The sequence below is a fragment of the Mixophyes fleayi genome, chromosome 9, assembly GCF_038048845.1.
Source record: "Mixophyes fleayi isolate aMixFle1 chromosome 9, aMixFle1.hap1, whole genome shotgun sequence".
NCBI lineage: Eukaryota > Metazoa > Chordata > Amphibia > Anura > Limnodynastidae > Mixophyes > Mixophyes fleayi.
This window is the reverse complement of record NC_134410.1, coordinates 8,812,234-8,837,443: the sequence shown is the minus strand read 5'-3', so window position 1 is coordinate 8,837,443 and position 25,210 is coordinate 8,812,234. Positions and strand designations below refer to the sequence as shown.

The window sequence follows — 25,210 nt, the reverse complement described above, 5'->3', positions numbered from 1 at the left end:
GAGGGAAACATTCTACAAAGGAAGAGAAGTATTAGAACACAAGGACGTGTACTGACACTGGGGGGAAGAGAAGTATTAGAACACGAGGACATGTACTGACACTGGGGGGAAGAGAAGTATTAGAACACGAGGACATGCACTGACACTGGGGGGAAGAGAAGTATTAGAACACAAGGACGTGTACTGACACTGGAGGGAAGAGAAGTATTAGAACATGAGGACATGCACTGACACTGGGGGGAAGAGAAGTATTAGAACATGAGGACATGCACTGACACTGGGGGGAAGAGAAGTATTAGAACACAAGGACATGTACTGACACTGGGGGGAAGAGAAGTATTAGAACACAAGGACATGTACTGACACTGGGGGGAAGAGAAGTATTAGAACACAAGGACGTGTACTGACACTGGAGGGAAGAGAAGTATTAGAACACAAGGACGTGTACTGACACTGGGGGGGAAGTGGGATCAGAGGAAATGTGAGGAAAACTACTTCACAGAAAGGGTAGTGGATAAGTGGAATAGCCTCCCATCAGAGGTGGTAGAGGATAATACAGTAGAGCAATTTAAACATGCTTGGGATAGACATAAGGATATCCTTATAAAGAATACAGGATCAAATACGGCTTGAGGTTATCATAGGTTAAAAAATAGGCAGACTGGATGGGCCAAGTGGTTCTTATCTGCCGTCAAATTCTATGTTTAGATGAACTAGTTTTATAGTCAGTTAAATACAGTAGGTGATATTTTTTATTTACTTTGTCTATGTAGTTTCTTATTAAGTTGAAGGTCAGGGAGTTTCTTACGGTGTGTTCTCAGAATGTCATACTAAGGTACCTGGTGTACAGACAGAGTGTGACTTCATCTTGTCAGGCAGCGCCATATGTTCAGAGATTTCTTTACGGGTCATCGGGATTTCAATGTTCAATAACAATATTTAACTTCTTGTGGTTCTATTACTTTGTACTCACAGTCGTCACCTTATGCAGGTTGTGATCTGGTGCATTAAATCCACTGGAGAAAATATTTCGGAGATTTTTTTGTCATCTTACAGTTAAATGTGAATATACATTACCTATATCATGAAACAGGGCTGTGGTCTAAAAGGTACTTTTTGTTCTTAAGGTATTAAGCAGTGAAAAGGAGGAATCACAGTGGTCAGCATCGCTGTCTCATAGCACAGCATTCGTGGGTTCAGTTACGACCTGGGCCCTATCTGTGCTGAGTTTGTGTGTTCTCTTAGGGTTTGCTCTGGGTGCTTCGGTTTCCTCCCAGAGTCCATATACTAGTATCATCATCTGTTTATTCATATAGCACCACTAATTCAGCAGCGCTGTACAGAGAACCCACTCACATCAGTCCCTGCCCCATTGGGGCTTACAATCTAAATTCCCTAACATACACATACACAGACCGAGAGAGACTAAGGGCAATTTAATAGCAGCCAATTAACCAGCCAGTATGTTTTTGGAGTTTGGGAGGAAACTGGAGCACCCGGAGGAAACCCACGCAAACACAGGGAGAACATACAAACTCCACACAGATAAGGCCATGGTCGGGAATCGAACTCATGACCCCAGTGCTGTGAGGCAGATGTGCTAACCATTGAGCCACTGTGCTGCCCACGGTGCTAGCAGCTTAATTGGTTGCTGACAGAATTTACTCTAGTGCGTGTGTCCACGTGGTAGCCAATTTAGACTGTAAACTCTACTGGGGCAGGGACTAATACCTCCCGGTGGTCCCGATTTTGGAGGGACATCCTGATTTTCGGACCACAAAAGGGGTGGGGCATAACAGGAAAATGGGCGGAGTTTACACAAATCTGACCAATTGTGGGTGGATTTTAGGCGGAGCGGGGCGTGGCTTATTTTGTCCCATTATCGGAATTCTAACTGTTAGTAGGTATGGATGTGAATAGCTACATACTCTATAAATCACTGCATAATATGATTAGCGCTATATAAAAATAAAAACTTATTATAATAAACACTGGAATCTTTTACTGTTGATAAATGTAAGTGTACTGTCAATAATTGTCATCTTACTAGACTAGTAGTATCTGTCTGCTAAACAGACATTATTCTGTTAAAGGGATTGTATGCTTTACTTTACATCCCATGCTAGTTAGGCAAACCCTCTTCCCCCCCATGTACAATCTTGGGAGGTGGGGTAAACACAGCATTGTCAGAATGCAGCTGCGCACTGATGGCACTGACCGCTGGGAGTTGAGGAAGGTGGCGGAGAGAAGTGGGCAGGACACTGAAATTCCTATTGATTCCTCATTGGTCAGGAACTGAACATGATCAATTCATGAGCCATGTTTACTGCTTACCCACATCTTAGCCGGTTGGGTTGGGTCAGTGCTGACAGTTCCCTTCTCTGCATTACAGAAACAAGGGGCACCCAGGTGGGCAGCCTGCCCCCCCCCCCCCCCCCTGAAGCTGTCATAGTGAATGAGATGTCTAGCTAGCAGGACAAATCCTTGGGTGATTTTCCCAAGTAGTCAACCTGATATGAGCCTTATTATCACTTCTAATTATTATTACCATAGCGCAATTTATGTCCTTTTCGGAAACTGGCTATGTTCTGATTCACCTCACTTGTGTAAGGGTTCGGTGCACTAGTTTTTTTTAGGGGATAATGGGTAACCTCATCCTTTTGTCTCATTCTTATCGACCGTCTCAGCACCTGTACAGTGACTGTCCATTTAACAAAGCTGTGGGATGATGCATAAAGACTAGGGGGGGGGGGGGGCTTGGGGTGACAGCAATCGCTAGTGATTAGTGGAAATGGTGAAAGCTTTTACCCTGCTAGGGAGAGGATGTGGCCAGAATCTCCTAAACCATAGCAGTAAGCTCAGTGTTGTCCTCATGTCTACCAGTTTTTTTTAAATGACTTGTTCATCAGCGGCAACATTGTAACACTGTGATTAGAGAAGTGAGAGGGGTGGGTAAGCTCAGACAATTATGATTCCAAACTCAATTCACAGACGTCCATCTTCAGATGTCAATTAAAGAGCTTAGAAACAAGTTTAACCAAATCTTATTTTTCTACCAGAAAGTAGCTGAAAAGTTAACAGGGATCATTTTCAAAGCAATATTATTATCATTTGATTGACATGAATTTAGGAAATATATCACCGATTTGGTAAAAAAAAAAAAACAACTGTATCATCTTCTAAACATATGGCAGAGCACATGTCACATGATTGTCTCACAAAACGCAAACATGCCAAGCCAGGGGCTTGGTGTATAATGACCTAGAAGTCTGGGCAGAACAGAAAAGAGGAACTCAGAGTGTAGGGGCAAACGCAGGATTTGTAGAGGGGGGTTTCCACACCAAGCCACCAGTGGGCGTGACCAGCATGCATGGGGGCGTAGCTATAATATTAGACAGTGCTTGGCTGCTCTCCAACTCTTCCTATCCCCTTAATATAAATGGGCAATGCTGCGTGCACTACTATAAGGTGCACGTAGCTCTCCCTTTTCAAGCAGAGCCGTGTGAAGCGGGGGCAGGGTCCAGCCACCTCAATTATACAGTGCCCCAGGCTTGGAGTGGGTTTCCAGGCAGTAGAAAACCCCCTTGGTTTGCCTATGCAAGCCCACATCTTTGTTATTCTGCTTTGCACGTCTAACAACAACGTGTTTACTTAGAATATGCCTGATAGGGAAACAAATTAGGATATATCCGTGTGCGTCAGGTACTGCCATAGTATATAACAATCAGGGAGATTTCCATGTACACATATTTACACAAAGCGATGCAGAGGTGTGTGTGCAAATTCGAGTATGTATAGTCCTTCATTCAGTTTAATTTAATTCTCTATATTATGAAGAGTCGTGCTATACGGAACCAACCATAGCACAGCATGTTGCTTAACTAAAAAATGTTTTTCTTCACGGCTTGAAAATTAATATATTTCCCAGCGTTAATCAAGATTTGAAGAAGCCGCGACACAGTGTCCACTTCTCCAATGTTATTAAACAGACAGATGTTTTTCAAGCTCCTATATAATACAGACTTTGATGTACCTCTCGCACACATAATACTGCTCCGCGATGTTTCTCCATTCTCCCTAATGCCCTGAAGGGCAACTTCACTTGGTTTGGTTTTAATTAGATGTGTACTTGAAGTGTGAATGTAGAATTGGATCGGTGCCTTACAGGACTTTTGCTTTATAAGAGAAAAAAAAAAAGGGATTAGAAAGAGGAGAGGAAACAGAACGCTGTTTCGGTGAAGTATTTACGTCTTACAGACACAGTCATAGAATCTCTGGCAGTAAAGGTCAGGCTTTTGAAAATTGATCATTTCAAAGCTTTACAGAATGTTTTTTTCAGCCCAACAAAGAGAAAATTATCAAAAACCACAAAGAACTCAGGTCTTCAATCTGGATGAACCTAAATAAGGAAAATATAATGTTTTGTTTGTTATTACTATATAGTAACATGGATACAATGACAGCTTCAACTGTACCATGAGTAAGATGGAAATGTTTTGTGATGTCATGTCCATGTAATCTGTTGCATTCAATCAAATCTTTTTTAAACCACAACCCCTAATATGACCTGACCACCGGACATGATCATAATACAATTCTATTGTACTCTATACAGACATAGGACACTACACCCCCAACATGACCTGACCACCGGACATGATCATAATATAATTCTATTATACTCTATACAGACATAGGACACTACACCCCCAACATGACCTGACCACCGGACATGATCATAATATAATTCTATTATACTCTATATAGACATAGGACACTACACCTCCAACATGACCTGACCACTGGACATGATCATAATACAATTCTATTGTACTCTATACAGACATAGGACACTACACCTCCAACATGACCTGACCACCGGACATGATCATAAGACAATTCTATTGTACTCTATACAGACATAGGACACTACACCTCCAACATGACCTGATCACTGGACATGATCATAATACAATTCTATTGTACTCTATACAGACATAGGACACTACACCTCCAACATGACCTGACCACCGGACATGATCATAAGACAATTCTATTGTACTCTATACAGACATAGGACACTACACCTCCAACATGACCTGACCACTGGACATGATCATAATACAATCCTATTACACTGTATACAGACATAGGACACTACACCCCCAACATGACCTGACCACCGGACATGATCATAATACACTTCTATTATACTCTATACAAACATAGGACACTACACCTCCAACATGACCTGACCACCGGACATGATCATAATACAATTCTATTATACTCTATACAGACATAGGACACTACACCCCCAACATGACCTGACCACTGGACATGATCATAATACAATTCTATTACACTCTATACAGACATAGGACACTACACCTCCAACATGACCTGGCCCCTGGACATGATCATAATACAATTATATTACACTGTATACAGACATAGGACACTACACCCCCAACATGACCTGACCACCGGACATGATCATAATACAATTCTATTGCACTCTATACAGACATAGGACACTACACCCCCAACATGACCTGACCACTGGACATGATCATAATACAATTCTATTACACTATATACAGACATAGGACACTACACCCCCAACATGACCTGACCACTGGACATGATCATAATACAATTCTATTATACTATATACAGACATAGGACACTACACCTCCAACATGACCTGACCACTGGACATAATCATAATACAATTCTATTATACTCTATACAGACATAGGACACTACACCCCCAACATGACCTGACCACTAGACATGATCATAATACAATTATATTATACTCTATACAGACATAGGACACTACACCCCCAACATGACCTGACCACTGGACATAATCATAATACAATTCTATTATACTCTATACAGACATAGGACACTACACCCCCCAACATGACCTGACCACTGGACATGATCATAATACAATTCTATTACACTGTATACAGAAATAGGACACTACCAAAATGTATCTTTTGTGTAGTTTTTGCCATTACTGTTATTTTTCAGAAGGGTACACACACAGAGACAATGTCATGTTATATTATGTGAGTACTGGTGACATTAGACATATATGATTTTACGGCTTCCAGTTGGATGGCTGTTTTGATTGATGTTGACATTTAAGATTTGACAGAAGAATGTAATGAGATATTTCAAAGTTTCCCTCCATTGTTTGGAGAGTGCTAAGGCATACATTACCTGCCATATGCACTTCATAACTATTATGAATTATTAATGTGCCATAAGATGATCAATGCATTTCTAATTACCGTCATCTCCCAATGAAACTATTGTCTGCATCATGTAAATATAATATTGTGACGTCCCCTCTACTGGCCTTGATAGCTCCACAGGAATTTACCAGCAATGGCGATGAAGCTACACAGTAGGAAATGGTACTCAGGAGTGTAGAGTATTTTTTTGTTTATTGGTGTGTTTGCAAATTATTTTTATATTTTCTGGAGCCTAGAGATGACCATGCATTTCTGGGTGCAATTTACTGCCAATTAGGTCTAAAACTGTCCCATAAAATTGTAATTTGTATGGGAAGCTTTATGGTGGAAATCAAGCATATATTAAGCTGTTTATAACTCCTTTACTTCTGTGTTATAGATTTCAGCCGTTCATTGTTAAAACAGCATTCACCACGTAGCACCAGGAGAATTTACAATCTCTTTTAGACCACTTTCCATGCTTCTGTATTCATGTCATATTCTTCTACCTTTGGTTCATTTAGTAATAAATATGATTAATATGTGCCTATGCCGTGATAGAAATTTTGACTTTCGGAATATGATATATTGCCCAGAATAGACAATGCACAGTTTTTCATTGAAAGCTTTACCTACACAAGGTATTAATTCTTCACGGATTAGCAAATGGCAGTGATTTATAATCATGAGGGATTTCTTCGAAAACCTAAAGCTCTGTGTCCCACACACATGTATTCATGTATTCGTTTTACAGTTTCATTGAACAAGGAGCTAGAAAAAGGGTTAGTTTTCCAGTGTATTAAAGGAATATGATAAAAAAAATATATTCACGCTAGAAGTGAAACTACAATATTGAGTGTTGCAGATTTCACAACGTGTGATAGTTGTGTAGACTATATCGCTAAGACAGAGAATCTAAGTAGTCCTCCGCAGTGAATTGAAAGGACGATATAATGACAAAATGTTCTTTGTAATATTTTCATATATGGAGCACACACCATAAATGTCAAGGTAATATTTTTAGCTCTATTTTATTCTTTTGGAATCCCTACTTGTTTATGTCAAGTGTTCAGGTCCAGTTCCCTTGGTTTGTTTTTGTTCAGGCTGCTATGAACGATTTATTATTATGTACAGTATCATGTGGCTTCCATGGCAACCACAGTCACAAGATGTGATTAGCAGAGAGGCTTGGAACGCCGCTCTGAGCTCTGTCCGCACTGTGACTTCCTCCCCCTTCTTCTACCCCCCTGCCATCATGCTAAGAGTCTGTGAGACTGCTTCTGTACAGCAGATTGACTGTGGCTGGCAGCCATACCTGTCCGCCATCCAGAGAGATTTTGAAAAAGTTAGGTTGACCCCGTATTCACACACTATACTGTGCAGTATGTACTGTTTTTTCTATGCCATCTGCAACCTCTTTTATGTATAGCACAGATCCCAGATGATGTTCAGAGGCATGAACAGGAGAGGAGAAATAGCACGGTGGAGATTTACAGGACCCTGTGGCAATTCCATAAATACATATTTTACATAAATAATTTTGATTACTGTAGTTTTCCATCAAATGATTTGTTCCTTTTACTAACGAGCCTGAAGACTTTCCATTCCTCTGAGTGCACCCGTTGGATCAGTGTGTACTGAGCTTGTTAATGGGCTGCTGCATTCTCGTCCTAATGATTAGTATCTATCGGTATCTTATTTCATAACAACACTGTCATTATCATCTTCACGGTGGGATTACAGAATACATGTCCCACTAAGTAAATACTGACAGCAATAAATAACATGAAGACAAAATTATGCTGTTCTTGTAGGGTTAAAATCTAAATTTAGTGGATGATTTTGGGGATATGTTGGACCGTTATTGACACTGTAGGCAGATGCCTGGGGCAGCACTGTTCAGTGGGCAGCATAGAAATGGTTGTAATCATATTTACTATTTTTTCTTTATTTTATCTTTTTAGCTACTTGTTCTTTACAAACCACTTTTATTTCTCACTAAAAGTAATAGAAGAGTTGTATTGGATAGAGGAGTATAAGCTTCAAGGGCACACTTATCAATTTAGGCAATATTCAGTAGCAATGACGAGCATCATGTATAAATCTGGCCTTTGTAATACAATATCCTCAAGCAGTATCCTAGCTCGCGAAAGCAAATTTTGTTTCTAGGTCCCCAGCTCCCTCCCCAACATCGTAAATATCGCACCCCACCTCCTGTGTCTGCAACAATATTTGACTTTTATTTAATATTTGTGACCATAATTGCGAGATATTTATTAGTTTCTAGGCTATATACAGTGCATACTAGTGACCACTGATAGGGCAGTGCAATATTTTCATCATTTAGATTTATACTGAGAGAAACAATGCAAATTCAAGTACATTTTTTTTGAAGCTGCCGTGCATCATCATCCTTTATATTAATAGCGCCACCAATTCTGCAGCGATGTACAGAGAAAATTTATCATTGACATCAGTCTCTGCCCCATTGGAGCTTACAGTCTAAGTTCCCTAACACACACACATACACACACACAGACTAGGGTTAATTTTTGTTAGCAGCCAATTAACCTACCAGTATGTTTTTGGAGTGTGGGAGGAAACCGGAGCACCCGGAGGAAACCCATGCAAACACAGGGAGAACATACAAACTCCACATAGGCTCTGGTTGGGAATCGAACTCATGATCCCAGTGCTGTGAGGTAGAGTAGATTAAAATGTGTTTAGAACTTGTTGCCCCTTTTTAAGTATCCTTTTATAATGCATGATAAGGAGATCCTTGTACAAGCTATCAGATATATCCTTTGTCAACCTGTGACATCATTAGTTTTCAATAATAATATCTTTCACTACGGTGTCTATGTTAGGATATTTCTCATCCACTGAAGACAAAGATAATATACTTCACATTTGGTGATACGTATGGCTGCTTGTCTCCTTCGTTCCTGTTCTTCCCCTCAAAACTTACCTTGGTCCAACATTATTCTAATATCAAATGTCGCAGTATCAGTTCTACATCTGACTCGTTGCCATACCCCACCCCATCCTTTAACCTGTCACAGGTAGAATCACCTGACATGACACTGGCGTGTGCAGTGGTGATCATATTTCCCATGGTAGAAATACCGATGTGAGGGGGCCGTGTGCTGACTAGAGATGCTCAGGTCCGGTTCCCCAAGAACCAAATACACCCGAACTTAACAGATCCGAGTTCCGAGCCAAGCCAGCTCGGTACTTTTGTGCGCCGTCTGAATTTAAAACGAGGCAAAACGTCATTGTTACGTCGTCGGATCTCAGGAGTTTTGGATTCTATAAGTACCGCCCTCCACAGAGATCCAGCGCCATTTCACAGAGAGACACAGAGGGGTAGCACAGTTCTTGGCAGTCTCTAGTGCAGTTGGGCAGCATCATAGGTAGAAAAGTAAGAGGAGGGGTAGCAGTGTTCTTCAAAGTCTACAGTGACATTCAGGAGAGCTCCATTGCTCCATTGCTAATTGTCATTGCTGAAATAGAAAGAATTAATATGTCTGGCAGGCTTGGTCTTCTAATTCTGCAGTCTTTGTTTGAAAGTGTATGAAAATAATATTGTGACCTGTGAGGTGATCAACATTGACTGAAAATGACTTGAAATTAGTGTTATTGAGGTTAATAATAATGTAGGGGGGACAAAAAGCAAAAATATGTGATTTTAGAAAAAAAAAATAGGGATTTTAGAAAAAAAAACGGGAACCAAAACCAAAACACGCAAGGGTGGTTTTACCAAAACCAAAGCACGAAGTTAATTCAGATTCAAAACAAAAATCAAAACCATAACACAGGGATCAGTGAACATCTCTAGTGCTGACCAGCCTGGGGTTGTGTTACATCATGACAAGGGGCCCCCTGCTGCGGTATCCCCAGCTATAGTGCCACCAGCCCCGGCTGGCTAAGCCTAGGGCTCGTTGAAGGAGAATCCAAGGAACCCCACGCTATTTGTTCCCCCGATTTTTATCCAACCAGCACTAGGGTTAATATGACTTGGAAGGGGAACTTTTTGTTTTGGGTTTTTCTTACATTTATTTATTATCACTGTTTACTGCCGGCAACTCCAGTGGATGTACAGCCGCTGGACTTGCTGGCTTTGCCGTTCTAATGCCGGCATTGTGACTATCAGCATTTTCACTGTCAGCAATCACCATGTCAGAATTTTATCCGTGTTGGCAAATTTTACATGCAGGCATTTATCCTGTCAGCATTTTAATGTCAGTATTATTTCTGTCAGTATTTCTACTGTCAGAAATTCGTACCCAACCCGATGTATGACAAGACTGTTAGTAGATATAAGCAAAAATTCCGAAACTGTTCTACAATATATTCTCCTCGTTTTGCATTTGGCCGCTGATTTTTGTACGTTTCTCTGGGCGAAATTAAAGTGTTCCGCTCTGAGTTCCTTCTTTCTGTTCTGCCCAGACTTTTTACGTCATTATACCCCAAGCACAATACAACAGACTAAAGCCACACCAATCGTCTTCCCACCTCTATTTACAGACTATAAATTTTGGGAGAAAGCGTTTACAAATTCCGTGCGTGGCGTTCTGAGGAAGGGCAAATCAGAAAGGGAACAAATAAAATCGAATTGCCGGAACTTCGTAGCTCTGCAAAGCGGCCTCTACCACTGCAACATTCCACTGCAAATTTGCTGACCGATTTCCTTTCTCTCCTTAAAAAAAATAAAATATGTAATTAAACAAAGAATAAGTGTACCAAATTATAATCTTACACAATGGTCATTTAAACTACCAAAGTGTTTTACATTCTTCATAATAAAATACTACACATGTATTATAAGGAATAATTCTCCCCAAACTATGAAATATATGGATAATATAAGTCAACTCTGGATTTCGTGACCTGCATATTTATATAAACTCCTCAGAGATTAATATCCTTTTATTTCACAGTAGAGCGCACATCATACTATATATCTTTTATCCCTGTTTCTATCACATTCTACATCTTACTCCACTTTTTGTATATAACTGTTTCTTAGTGTAGAAGTCATTGAAACTACAGATTGACGGCTTTTTGCATTTTTCAATACCTTTGAGCCCCTATTTCTATGTATAGATTCTTTCCAGGAAAAGAAAAGAACAGAAAATAAAGTTTAGGTTGCTTAAAGCAAAGTAAACCATCCGTGGAATAATTCAACAAAACAACACTCGTCTCTGTTTAAGAATCAGAAGACTTCTTGAAAGCTGGATGGGTTGTCAGCAGTGTCTCTCTCGGTCCTTTGAGCCGAACGTGAAACGTTCGCAATGCTGAAAGTCGTTTCATTCCCCCCCCTGCTTATTTGCAGTTTATTCTGCCTATTGACTGAAAGATCTGTCCGATCTGGTGGATATTGTCAGGCTGGGAGATTATGGCAAGCCCTGAGCTTTCTAGTCTACGGAGAAAAAGCTTTTTCATCTTTGATATGATGGGATATCTGACCCAAGGTTTAAAAGTTGAGCTTGTCTTTAAAGTTTATATCCATGCTCACATGGCCTTAAAAATAGAAATTTAAACACCTGATAATTTAATATCTAATATTCGATGCATCAGCTAAGAATACCTTGTTAATTGGGTATACATATATATTACACCACAACTATCATAAGATGTAATTTAATAAAATATGGAAGTACTTATGTAAACTTTACACAATCTATACCCTCTAGATAGGAAAAGGCATCAGATCTGTAGGTCAGACAGTGTTTCAATGTCTGCGTTATGAGAATTTCTGAATGTATGTAAGTGGGATCTGAAGGAATAGAGACATTGATGCTGGGATTTCCAATGGTCAGGAGAAGTGTGGAGACATTGTTCTTGAACTATCTGACGAAAGCTCTCATGTTAGACCGGCAGCTTCAGGATAGACACTTATCCATGACATAAAAGTCTTACTAGTGTGTCTGTTGGGAACTATTGAGCCTAGATTGGTGGACCAACTATTATCCAAAAGGCTGGTATAGGTCGGAATATGGACCAAAATTAGATATGGGCCTGAACTTAAAAAATCTGATGTGTCTTTTTTCACAGTTGCACTAATTTGACTGATCTCGTCCTGTTAACATTCCCATGTTCCTTGTTAATCTTGTCCTCATGTGAATATCTCCCAACTCGACACCTCCATTCTGCACAAGATCTGCGTCTCTCTTCCACTCTCATCACATCCTCCCATCCTCGGTTACAGGATTTTTTCCGGGCTGCACCCACTTTGCGGAATTCACTCCCTTGCACAGTAAGACTTTCCTCTGGTTTTCAAGCATTCACTGAAAACCCACCTCTTCAGACTAGCTTATAATATTCCTCAACCACCATCTTAATCTCCCTAGGTTACCCTATTACCACCCTCTACACAGCTAACGCACGACAACAACCCTCTGACTAACATTGCCACACACACAGCCCACTCAGTACTTTTACCTTGGCATTCTAGCTGGGCCAGTGTGCAATATGATGTAGTACGTGCCCTTGTGTTTCAAACTCCCATTGTCCCATAGATTGTAAGCTTGCGAGCAGGGCCCTCTTACCTCTCTGTCTGTATGTATTACCCAGTATTGTCTTATTAACGTTTGTTCCCAATTGTAAAGCGGAATTTGCTGGCGCTATATAAATAAATGATGATGATGATGATACTTGTTGAAGGCAATAACTGCTGTCTTCTAATCCTAAAATTGTGGTAATTTGAAAGCCTACCTCCCAGCTGTCCTGAATTAGGCAGCACAGTCCTGATTTGAGGGATCTGCCATATAAATTAGAATTTTTGTCCCGATGCCGACACAGTTTGGCGTGATGTCCCAAAGCAGGGCATACCAGCGGCAGGTAAACCCCTGCATTGAAAGGGTGTTTTTTAGGGCAAAAAGGGTACGGGGACAGCCAAGGGCTTCTCGTGAATATGTTCCCCAAATGAAAAAGTTGGGAGATATGTGAAAGTGATTTTCCAGGCTTGTCCTTGACCACTATTAGTGTGTACATATATATTTGGTGGAACACAAGTTTATTACTTAGGTAAGATCTTTCTGACTGTAATATACAAAGCGAACTGTTAATGGCAGTGAGTCACTGGAAAAATATCTACGAGCCGGGTTCGTATTTCAGCTCCAGTTACCATATACAGAACAATCAATCAAGTTGTAAAAGATGGACGCATCCAATTAGATTCCAGCTGTCATCTTTGCAGCAGAGGCTACAAAATGAAAGCAAGCATCCGATTGGTTGCTGTGGGCAATACAACGGTTTGCAATGGGGGCCGCGACCAGCATCTTCTGCTCCTCTGTCGGGACCGGGATTGGGGCACTTAGGTTATGACATCATAGCCCCATCTGTATAACAAGGCCGAACGGCAGCTTTTAGGTGACCTAGTTCAATTCTTGCTGCTGCGGAAAACTTAAAGGTCTTTTGAGGTTACATAAAAGTTTGATATTTAATGAAATGCCGAATAATAAACGATAGTTAAAAACAAGCTCATTCTTTTATTGCAATGCAGCAATAAAAAAAAAATAAACGTTTGCAGATTCCTAAGCAGTTTGTGAGTGAAAGGCAAAGTTCCGGCCGAAGTAATAGACTCTAGACAAATGTCATCTTTCGTTACCCCCGCACTGGATTAATGGTCGTAATAAATTGCCCAAATTGAAAGCCAAGTAAATGCAGCATGAATGACTAATAACGTAGCGTCCACAAATAATGGAGAGACTCTGATCTTGACATCAGTGGCTTAATTACACGAGACATATGTAGGAGAATGACTATGTTGCAGCTATTCGTTTGGGACCATATGGTAAAAGCAATATGACGTGCCTGATTATACCTTATCAACTTAGTCACAAGAATGACTGGAGCTGTTCTTTTATGCTTAGGTGCTATCACTGTGCCATGGACCATATTTCTTTTTTATTTTTTAGCAAAACCATTTTTCCTGAAGTGAAATGGAATCTTTTACTCTCTGTTCTGCTTTCAGACAGTGTGTGTCCTTTTAGCAGAGGTTAAAATCAACTCTACTTATAAAATCCTTCTGTATCAGAACAATGATAAAAAATAACACTACTCAATATAGCCAGGAGTACATCACAGAGTAATAGCCTTCATAAAATTTCAGGGTATACAATATTACACCCCCTCCCCGGCCATCCTGCCTAGTAATCCAAGTTGTCCGTTCTGCTCGGCTGGTTCTTGTGAATAGAAGAGGCTGCAGTAGGAGACATTATACTGGACGATATATTGGCAAAGTGCAACATTTAAGGACGGCTGGAATTGTCAGGCATTATTTCTGCAGTGGCAGGGATTACAGCCCAAATATAGTATAATACAGTAGTATAATGTAAGAATTCAACTAAAATGAGTATTTTGCTATGAAATTGTCTGTTTTCCATATTATATTGAAAGCTTCAAAGCCCTATTCTTTACCTTTTCTGAAAACAAACCCAGCAAATACTAGACTACTCGGGCTCGGTTTTCTGAAATCCGAGCCCACCCGAACTTAGGGGATCCGAGTAGGCTCGCGAGCCAGCTTGGTACTTTTGTGCGTCCTCGGATCTGAATCGAGGCAAAACGTCATTGTTGCGTTGTCAGATCTCGCGGGTTTTGGATTCCATAAGCACCTTCCTCCCCAGGAGATCCAGCGCCATTGCTCACACAGAAACAGGGGTAACAGTGATCTTGTCACTCTCCATTCTCCAGTGACATTGCTCAGTGTCATTACTCAAACAGAAACAGGGGTAGCAGTGTTCTTGTCACTCTCCAGCCTCCAGTGACATTGCTCAGTGCCATTGCTCACACAGAAACAGGAGGGGTAACAGTGATCTTGTCACTCTCCATTCTCCAGTGACATTGCTCAGTGTCATTACTCAAACAGAAACAGGGGTAGCAGTGTTCTTGTCACTCTCCAGTCTCCAGTGACATTGCTCAGTGTCATTGCTCAAACAGAAACAGGGGTAGCAGTGTTCTTGTCACTCTCCAGTCTCCAGTGCCATTGATCAGTGACATTGCTCACACAGAAACAGGGGTAGCAGTGTTCTTGTCACTCTCCAGTCTCCAGTGCCATTGATCAGTGACATTGCTCACACAGAAAAAGGGGTAGCAGTGTTCTTGTCACTTGACAAAAATTGTCTGGAAATGACTGGAAGTTAATGTTATTGAGGTTAATAATAATGTATGAATAAAAAATTATGTGATTTTAGCAAAAAAAAATAGGGATTCTAGAGAAAAATAGGGATCCAAAACCAAAACACGCGAGGGCATTTTTGCCAAAATCAAAACACAAAGTTAATCCAGATTCAAAACCAAAACACGGGGCTCATTGAACATCTCTAACAAATACTGACCTTCTTATCTCTGTTATACTCTAGTTCTAATGGTACCAAGATCCCCCCACGAACCCCCCCATAATAATAAGACATCTGCAGCGTGGTCCATAGCAACCAATCGGATTCCAGCTGTCATTTGTGTAGTGCAGATTACAAAATGAAAGCCAACATCTGATTGGTTGCTATGGGCAACACCACTTTTCCTGGGCACTACATTCCATTAATGACCCCCCTATTGTATAGTGTGTATACACAATAATAAAGTGCAGCTTGTGGTTACTATACTATACAAAGCAATTGATCAAAATAAGTAGTACTAGCTGATAAACAGAACATTTCTTTTTTTAACCATTTACTTTAATTTCCTGATTTTCTATAAATATCACCCCAATGCTAACACAGGATATTGATATCTAGAGCATGTTGGAATTCACAGATTGTGTTTCAATGAGGGCTGTAGCAATGTCTCACAATGTCTCCAAATAAATATTTTTTTAGTGTAAGCTGCACAAAATAGTGGCTGCATTTTAATGCAAATTGAGAAAATGCAGCCGATGAATTCAGTGGTGTAACCACTGGGCAGTATTTACAGTCTCGAGTGTCTCAGCCGCCACTGTGATGACCGGGACGTCACTTCCCCCTTCTTCACCCCAGCCGTCATCAGAAGAATGGCCGGGACGCTTGTCTAATCTGCTCCACCAGTTATAGTGTTCATTAATGTGGACTGCTGACCTGCTTCTGTGTAGTCCTCTGACTACTGATTTATTTACTGCTACTGACCCTTGGTTTGATTTGGACTCTGAACGTTTGCTGATTGCCCAGTCCTTTGGCTTGTTATTTGGACATTCCTGCTCGCTGCCAGCCCTGATCCTGTGTCCTATCTGCTACAGACCCCTGACCTCGACCTGCTCCTCACTACCCACTACCATCCTGTCAACTGCCTCCTATTCCCATGCTGCAGTATTGCTCAAAAGCTTACACTACGCTAGAGTTTAAGATCTGGGGGCATCTGAGTACCTGTGAGCACGACAACCTCTACGGGAAAGGCGGCTGCTGTAGGCGAAGACCTCTATTCCTAGTTCTACAGGCTTATGACAATAGCTGCTAGCAGTAACAAAAAGTAATTAATATCAGTAAAATGACATGTCTCAGGGTTTGGTGTCACTCCTGTACACTTAGAACACGATCTCTGTTATGGTAAACAGTAACGTTTGGCAATACAGTCTTTAAGGAAATGAGTTCCCGTCACTGTCCTCTGGTGTCAAGTTGTTGTCACTTTGGGGGCTCCAGAGCACAGAGACTCCCGATTCCAGTTTCTAACGCTCTGTATCACCGGCTGTGACAGTTCCTGGTGGGATCCACACATGGGCTTGGCTCTCACATCTCGACAGAGGTTTTATCTGATCTTTCCATCTGTTGTAATCACTGGTGCTGATGGGATATGTAGTTTCTCTTGCAGTCAATTGCTGTGAAGCTTGTCTGGACCACAGGAACTGCCTCGGTGTATGTCCTATAACTCCCAGTGGTGAGCAGCAGGGGCTATATTAGGAACCGGTGACATCACTGAGGTACAAACACTAAGTTTGTGACTTAATAAACTATATCATACTTGCCAAGTCTCCCTGAATGTCAGGGAGACTCCCTGAAATAGGGGTGATCTCCCGCACTCCCTGAAGAGTCTGGCATTCTCCCTGATGCGGAGTCAGTACAAGACGGGGTTGGCTTCGCCATCTGTGGCATGGTGACACTGTTCAGAAATTGTGTCCTATGTCCATGTATTGATGCCTATGGAGGTGGCCATTTTCATGGAGACCAAGATTTAATCAAAGACTGACAGGTAAGACAACATGACTTTAGTAATAGAGACAGAAATGTAGAAGACACTGCAGTCTCTAGAGATTCATTAGCTGCTTTTCTTTAACGCATAGTTGCCTACTCTCCCGGAATGTCCGGAAGACTCCCGCATTTCTGGGAGACCTCCTGAGCTCCCGGGAGTGCAGGGCAACTTCCTGGTTCTTGCCCCCGCAATAGATAAGTGGTGGGGGCGGGGCTTAATGACGCAAATATCACAATTCATCAAGCCCCGCCCCCACATACCCACCTCTCCCGGGATCTCCCTGAAGCCAACGAGGAAAAGTTGGCATGTATGAACTATATTCGTATAAACGTTTCTGCAGTCTACAATAGAAACCTCCTTATCTTGTTCTAGTCACAGAAAGTACACTTTATTTGTATCACCCAAATCTCCAGGGGGCGGGGGGTACCTTGTTTTCTGCCATCAAGTTCTATGTTTCTGAGATGTGATAACTTGATTCTGCAGCTTTGTGCATTAAACATCTTTTTTCAGTGAAGAATTGCAGACAGCATATCTTTCAGACATAAATGTATCAGTTTGGTAATGGCAGAGTTCTAATTCCATACCAATCTTTCCCCTTTTGATATTTATGATCCATCACAGGAAAGTTACAGTAATGTATATGTGCATAATTATTATAATGTTACTGTAACAGCTTCTAAATGTTATTAGTAATCAGACAGAGCTTAAAAACGGTTCTGTCAGGTAATGGACCCCCTGTAGTTCCTCTCCTCTTCTCCCGTATAATGCGACAACTCTCTTATCTTACAAGGACAGGAAAAACATACGTAATTTGTGTCCTCCAAAACATGTTTTTTTTTATTATTCTTAATCCGAATGAACATTTGCAGGGTATAGGATTCATAGAAGTTGTATTTCTAAATCTTGCACTATTAGGGAGAAAAAATATATTCAGATAAGCAATTTACCTGAATTAATCCTAGAAGTTTCATGGGCGCAAAAGCTATTAAACTCAGCTAATAATCCTCTAACGTTCAGGTATCAGAAATTAAGCCTTTAATCTTACAGAAAATAGGCTAAAATAGTCCAGACCTCCATGGACAACACAACAGGGGTATATTTACTAAACTGCGTGTTTGGAAAAGTGGAGATGTTGCCTATAGCAACCAATCAGATTCTAGCTGTCATCTTGTAGAATGTACTAAATAAATGATAATTAGAATCTGATTGGTTGCTATAGGCAACATCTCCACTTGTCAAACACACAGTTTAGTAAATATACCCCCAGATCATTAAGAAAGTGCAATAGTATGATGTCTCTGTTACTAGTGTCAGACATTTCGGACTCTTGTTTTCTCTTATTACGTAGGATTCTCAGAAGTCTGGAAAAAGAATCTGACACTCTTGTCTATTTTCTTAATTTTTATTTGCCACAACATTTAAACTTATCAGCACTAAGGGTTACCAGTCATATGGAACCCAACAACATTGTTACAGAAAAATACAACACTAACAATGATTGTCGCAGCTTCCCAAGTTCTTTTGTAGTGAATAATATAAAAAAAAAATTGTTTGCATACAGCACGGTCCAATAATAAAGAGGTTTCACGGTAAAACTCCGACTGCATAAATTTATGTAATCATCATCATCATCAACATTTATTTATATAGCTCCAGCCAATTTCGTAGCGCTTTACAATTGTAATATAATAACTTCTGAATATTTATGCGCCAGGACACGAATACACATGGGAGCATACGTTTCTTTTACCGGGAGCTGTAAACAACTACTAATGTATTATTTATGTGTTATTATTTATACTTGGAAGATAACTGGAGTTCTTGGCTTTTATACCATATGTTTATGACCAAGAAAATTGTTATTGAATCGTCATGAAAGCCAAAGGCCAATACCTCTTGCTACATAACCGTCTGAAGACAGGGCCACGTGGATTCCTGTTTCATTGCTCACTTGGAATCTGTTTGCCTCGTCCGTCTTCTGTGTCTCGTGGCAGGAAAAGTATATCTAAGTACATTAAAGATGTTCATAAAACATGAATTAAGTAGATAATGACAAGACCATTTTAGGCCTGAAAGACTGATTTATCAAGCTCCTGGGATCAAGAATATTATAAAGATTAGTGTCGTAAAAGGAAGAAGCTGAAAGCTTTTGTAGCTAAGCTGATTAATATGAACATCTTTCCTCTAATGTTTCCCATATGTTGGAGATAAAGTCCTTATAATGAGAGGAGAAGATGGACAGGAGACCTATAGGACAGAACCTTGTTATCATCGGTGTTGACGCGAGAGGCCGTTTTATGTTCTTGTGGATGAGGAGATGTCTTGTAGGAGTTTTAGACATCGGTTTTATTAGAGTTTGCCATGATTAATTGTTCATTCTTCGACATTAATTGTGTGAGCTGTGGAGTCGTAGGATTTTGTTGGGACCATCTGCGTGTGTCTCTCAAACGTGGGTTGGTTATGGCCTTGACTGACTATGGGCTGAGTTACGAGTATACAGGGTTGACTGTAACTGTGTTTGTGGAGCATTTGTCTGTACATTAACCTTTCTGATTATGTAAATGAGCGAGAAACTACTCCCTGCAGGTATACCATGTGACCTCTGTGCACTGCCTCCTCCTGCGGGTATACCATGTGACCTCTGTGCACTGCTCCTCCTCCTGCGGGTATACCATGTGAGCTCTGTGTACTGCTCCTCCTCTTGCGGGTATACCATGTGACTTCTGTGCACTGCCTCCTCCTGCGGGTATACCATGTGACCTCTGTGCACTGCTCCTCCTCCTGCGGGTATACCATGTGACCACTGTGCACTGCTCCTCCTCCTGCGGGTATACCATGTGACCTCTGTGCACTGCCTCCTCCTGCGGGTATACCATGTGACCTCTGTGCACTGCTCCTCCTCCTGCGGGTATACCATGTGACCTCTGTGCACTGCTCCTCCACCTGCGGGTGTGTCACATGACCTCCCTGCACTGTGCAGGGGGAGATCACGTCATGCGTAATTTTGGTCACAAAAGCTACTAAATAAATTGGAAGTCTGCTAAAAACTTTATTTTATTACAATATGGGCAGCACAGTGGTCAGCATTACTGCCTCACAGTCCTAGGGTTAGGAGTTCAATTCCCAACTAGGGTCCTATATGTTGTATGTTCTCCCCATGTTAGCTTTGGGCTTTCTCCAGGTTCTCCGGTTTCCTCCCACAGTCCAAAAAACGTAGAGGTCATTTAATTGGCTTCTAAGTGTATGTGTGGAATTTAGATTGTAAGCCTCAATGGGATGTGAACAATATATAAACAATAATAATTAATAACCCATTTGTGAGTTCTTTCATAGATTTGACCGATATCTTTACTGACAGTTGAAGACTTATATACTGTGTCATCTATTTAAATATCATCACAGAAACTGGCCCTGCTGTACCCATGGTAGTTCCTCCATGCTAAGACTGTTACCATTACTGACAGTAAGTTCCAGCAAAACTCTGATGAAATTCTGAGCTGCTAGAGAAAAAAAAAGAAACATTTATGGAGCGATACCAGATGGCGTTTCAGATTCTCCTACAATTTACATACTGATGTGTAAAAACATGTTTCATTTGTACAGATATATACAGTTCTAATGGATAAAAATAGACGCACACAGCGTTACCTTTCATGATCCCATGTAGGACACAAGAGGTGACGTTTTGTTATAGAACAATCGGGAGCTGCTGATATAAAAGCAAATGACACATCTTTATAAATAATCTTTATAGTGGGATAATCACCAACCATTATTTATATGAGTAACCTATTTGCATAAGCTTAAAGATCAACTATTACTTTAGTGGAGTTTTTATGAATAAGATATACCATACAGCAACCCCCCCGCCTCTCCTCAATTACCAAAAGCTAAAATAAGAATATAAGTCATTCAATAGAGTTCATTGTGTAGCTATTATATATGTTGCTGTACAATAGGTGTATTAAATAAAATAAAGTAAAGTCTACTAAACAGATTTCCTTTAAAGATCGCTCTAACTCTTCTCATTGGTTCATTGAAGCTTTTTATATAACTCTTCACATGCTGAGCAAACTACGCTATTCTAGGACGCCATAGACTGTAGGGGAGTGGTTCTGTGTCACCACTTGTATTATGCTCTGAAAACCAAGTTGGTAAAGCATTAACTTAAAGGTATACTATGTAGATGGAATTACTCAGAAATCTGTTAAAATCATTAATATCATACTTGCCTATTATCCTGTAATTTCTGGGAGACTCCCAAAATTTGGTAAATTCCCTTGAACCTCCTGACAGAGTAGACTGTCCTTCCAGATCTTGATGATGCAATTTGCTATGATCATTGCCGCCCTCCCCCCATTGGCCGGAAGGTGCGAATCGCGTATTTGCGCAGCAAGGGGCGGGGCCATCATCACATTCCCGTCCCTCACAGCTCCTCTCTGGGCTTTCCCAAAAAGGAAGTCCAAGAAGTAGTTATTTTGCATTTATATAACAGCAATAAACAATTATTTCGCATACTTACCAACATGTCTCCCCCTGGGGGATTTGATCACTGCATGATGGGGGTGGGACTATAGCGCCATGTGGGCTTGGCCACGCTCTCAGAGGGCTGTCTAGCTCTGCAAAGCGCTAGGCTGCCTATTACATAACTTCCTTCATCCATCATTCCCAACTGTGGGACAAACATGTCGCCGGGCGGGACAGTAGGACAGAACCTTAAAATCGGGACTATCCCATTGAAATCGGGACACTTGAGAGGTATGACCTTGTAGTGAGTTTTATTGAATTTGTGTTGATTATCCTGAGAGGATTTACATACCTGTCACTCAATATCATCCAAACGACAGTAGAATTATGGCCTCAGTATCACAGTAACTGCATATACAGCTAATAACTGTATATAACATAATGACTAAAGCAAAAGAACAAGACGTGTGTTGGGGAAAAAAGCAAAAATAGGAAAAACTCACTAAGGTAAAATTAATTTTGTTGAAAATTACAGCAGAACATTGCCCGTGTTGTTTCTGGTAAGTTAGACCGGCTGCAAGGAATAATCTTGTTTTACATTTCCTGTCTTGTTTTCCAGTGTACTATGTTTGTATCCTACAGGCATTTAGTGATAAAGATTTTCAATTATAAAGAACGGTCTTTACGTTACCTTATAAAGTCCATGCATAGCACATTTCTATTTCAGTAATCGCTGCTCTTGTTGAGTTGCTAAAATTGCAAAGAACAGTGAATTCTACCTCCTTTTAACTTGTCGATTTAGTTCTAACTTCAGGACGGACTAGGACTGAATGAGTGATACTGGTTATTATTGTAAAGCAGAAAATCCTAGCGACATGTACATGTTAGGGCTGAGGCTGAGTGGGGCGTACGACGGTTTGCGTAGCGGCTCTTGGGTGAAACCTCATTGCGCCAGTGCAGTTTTGCACAATTCTATAATTTATTCTCGCCCACACCTGGAGAGGCGGGATGAGGGAGGGAAGGGGAGTTCCGACATTGGCCAAGTATAGTAAGGGCGTGTTTATGCAAATGCGGCTCATGCAGTCCTGCAGAAATACGCATATGCGTTAGGAGGCGTATGTTTCATTCCTGCATGGATCTGCATACGGGCAGAAATATGTCATTTTTTCTGTGCTCTTTTTTTTTTTTTTAAAGAGTCATTTACTCCCACTTTACAGCCAGCTCTGCATATTACCCAATGTGCTTATTTCCAGAAACTTATGATAACTGAAAATACTTGACATAAAGTTATGATTTGGGGAGGTGGGGGTGCATTTTCACACACATTGCACCCAGCTATATTTAGCCACCCTCTGCAAAAAGTGTCCGAAAACAGAAAAATTTAATTCAGTCAAGGTATGGAAACGTTTACATATAGTGGTCGTTATTAGTAACTGTTTTACATATAACCATTTCTGTTGCAGGTTTAGTAGTTCTTTAACATAAAAACATATAGTTATACATGTAGCTGTAAACTATGTTTCCAGCCTTTGAGACTATGTTGCTTTCAAATAAACACCAATTATTTTGACAAAGAAAACCGATGGGAAGTACAGGCTCCGTTCCTTCTATTTGATGTACTGTATAAATACGTCTGATGGTGTTTACTCGGAGACGAGGTGCAGTGCTTGAGTGTTGTTGAAGATGTGATGATTTTTTAAGTGGTTTTGCTTAACAAGTACTTACACCTTCGCAAAGAGCGCCCGGGAGCAGTACGAGAAGCTTTCCAACATGTGCAACAATATGATCAAGCTGTACGATAACTTGGGAGAATACTTCACCTTCGATCCCAAAGCCCTGAGCGTGGAGGAATTCTTCGGAGATCTGAGCAGCTTCCGCGCGCTCTTTTTGGTAAGTAGTATTTTATTTTCAAATTAATCGATTTGTTTCTATGTGTTTAATCAGTCTTCTTACAGTCAACCCTACTGCCAATTTTCATGAGAGAGGAACCTATCTATCCACTAGGTACCAGTGGCATCAATGAGGCACGAGGCACAGTCACTATTCCTGGTCTTCTCAGTTATATTTATCCAGCAAATAAAATTGCTGTTTCCAGTTGTGTCGGTGATGGGGGACTCTTTTGTAATGCCAAGCAACAGGGCTGGAGTGCTTTGAAGGACTGTATCACCAAATATTTTTATTGCTTAAGGGTTTTGTCACACTATAGAGGACCGGCACTCCTCCTCAACTACTGATACCAAACATGCCTCTCAAACAACGCTACAGAAATGGAAGTTGCTATATCAATATATTGGTAGACATTGTGTGCTTGAAAGGGTGGGGTTTTGCGGAATGGAAAGCATACAGAGAAAATTCCCCAGCAAGGTTGTAACTATAAAGATTACAGAACTAGTAATAATAATAATTATTACTAATAAGTAATAACTAATAATTTATAGTTCAGGATCTTCAGTTAATACCATCATCATCATCATCATCAGCTATTTATATAGCGCCACTAATTCCGCAGCGCTGTACAGAGAACTCACTCACATCAGTCCCTGCCCCATTGGAGCTTACAGTCTAAATTCTCTAGCATACACAAAGAAAGAGAGAGAGACTAGGGTCTAATTGACAGCAGTCAATTAACCTACTAGTATGTTTTGGAATGTGGGCGGAAACCGGAGCACCCGGAGGAAACCCACGCAAACAAGGGGAGAACATATAAACTCCACAAGATAAGGCCATGGTCGGAAATTGAACTCATTACCCCAGTGCTGTGAGGCAGAAGTGCTAACCACTGAGCCACCGTTCTATGTTTTGTAACAATGTTAAGAAGCCAGCATTTTGGCTGAAAAAAAAGACATTTTGATGGGGAATATACAATAAGCCTGTTAAATTTGTTGTGTTTTTTTCCCTTTAAATAATATATTATTAAAATAATTTTGAATTTAAATGACAATTTAACATATCCACCTAAAAAATAATCTTCTATGAACAACTTCTGCACAAATTTATTTAGATGATCTGATGAACTCTGAAACAAATTGTTTTGTTCCCGTCATCAAATGAAATACCGGAGCAGCTCCTACCACCCATGGGTCGTTAAGTGTTGTGTTTGAGTTATTCCTTTGGTATGATAATTAGAGGGCTGTTTTTAGACATTAGTGAGACCCCGTACTTTTCTCCATGAGGGGTAACTTGCAACTGTGTACCATAAATATATATATTTTTTTTTTAAGAGAGCAGTACAAAATGAGGATAGGTTATTAAACTTTTTGTATTATTTAGAATTATAATTTAGTGCAGAGCAGCTTCATGTAAAAATGTGAACACTGTCCCAATCCCCCTTC

General features: G+C 40.6%; 1 protein-coding gene across 5 annotated transcripts in view; it reads left to right on the top strand.

Annotated features, from left to right (window-relative positions):
- DIAPH2 (diaphanous related formin 2) overlaps positions 1–25,210 on the top strand; it is an 828,187-nt gene that overhangs the window by 607,340 nt on the left and 195,637 nt on the right. For all 5 annotated transcript variants that reach the window (XM_075186343.1, XM_075186345.1, XM_075186342.1 and 2 more), the window contains one exon: positions 23,605–23,768. In XM_075186343.1, the coding sequence (XP_075042444.1) occupies positions 23,605–23,768 (164 nt within the window). The remainder of the gene's footprint in view (positions 1–23,604; positions 23,769–25,210) is intronic.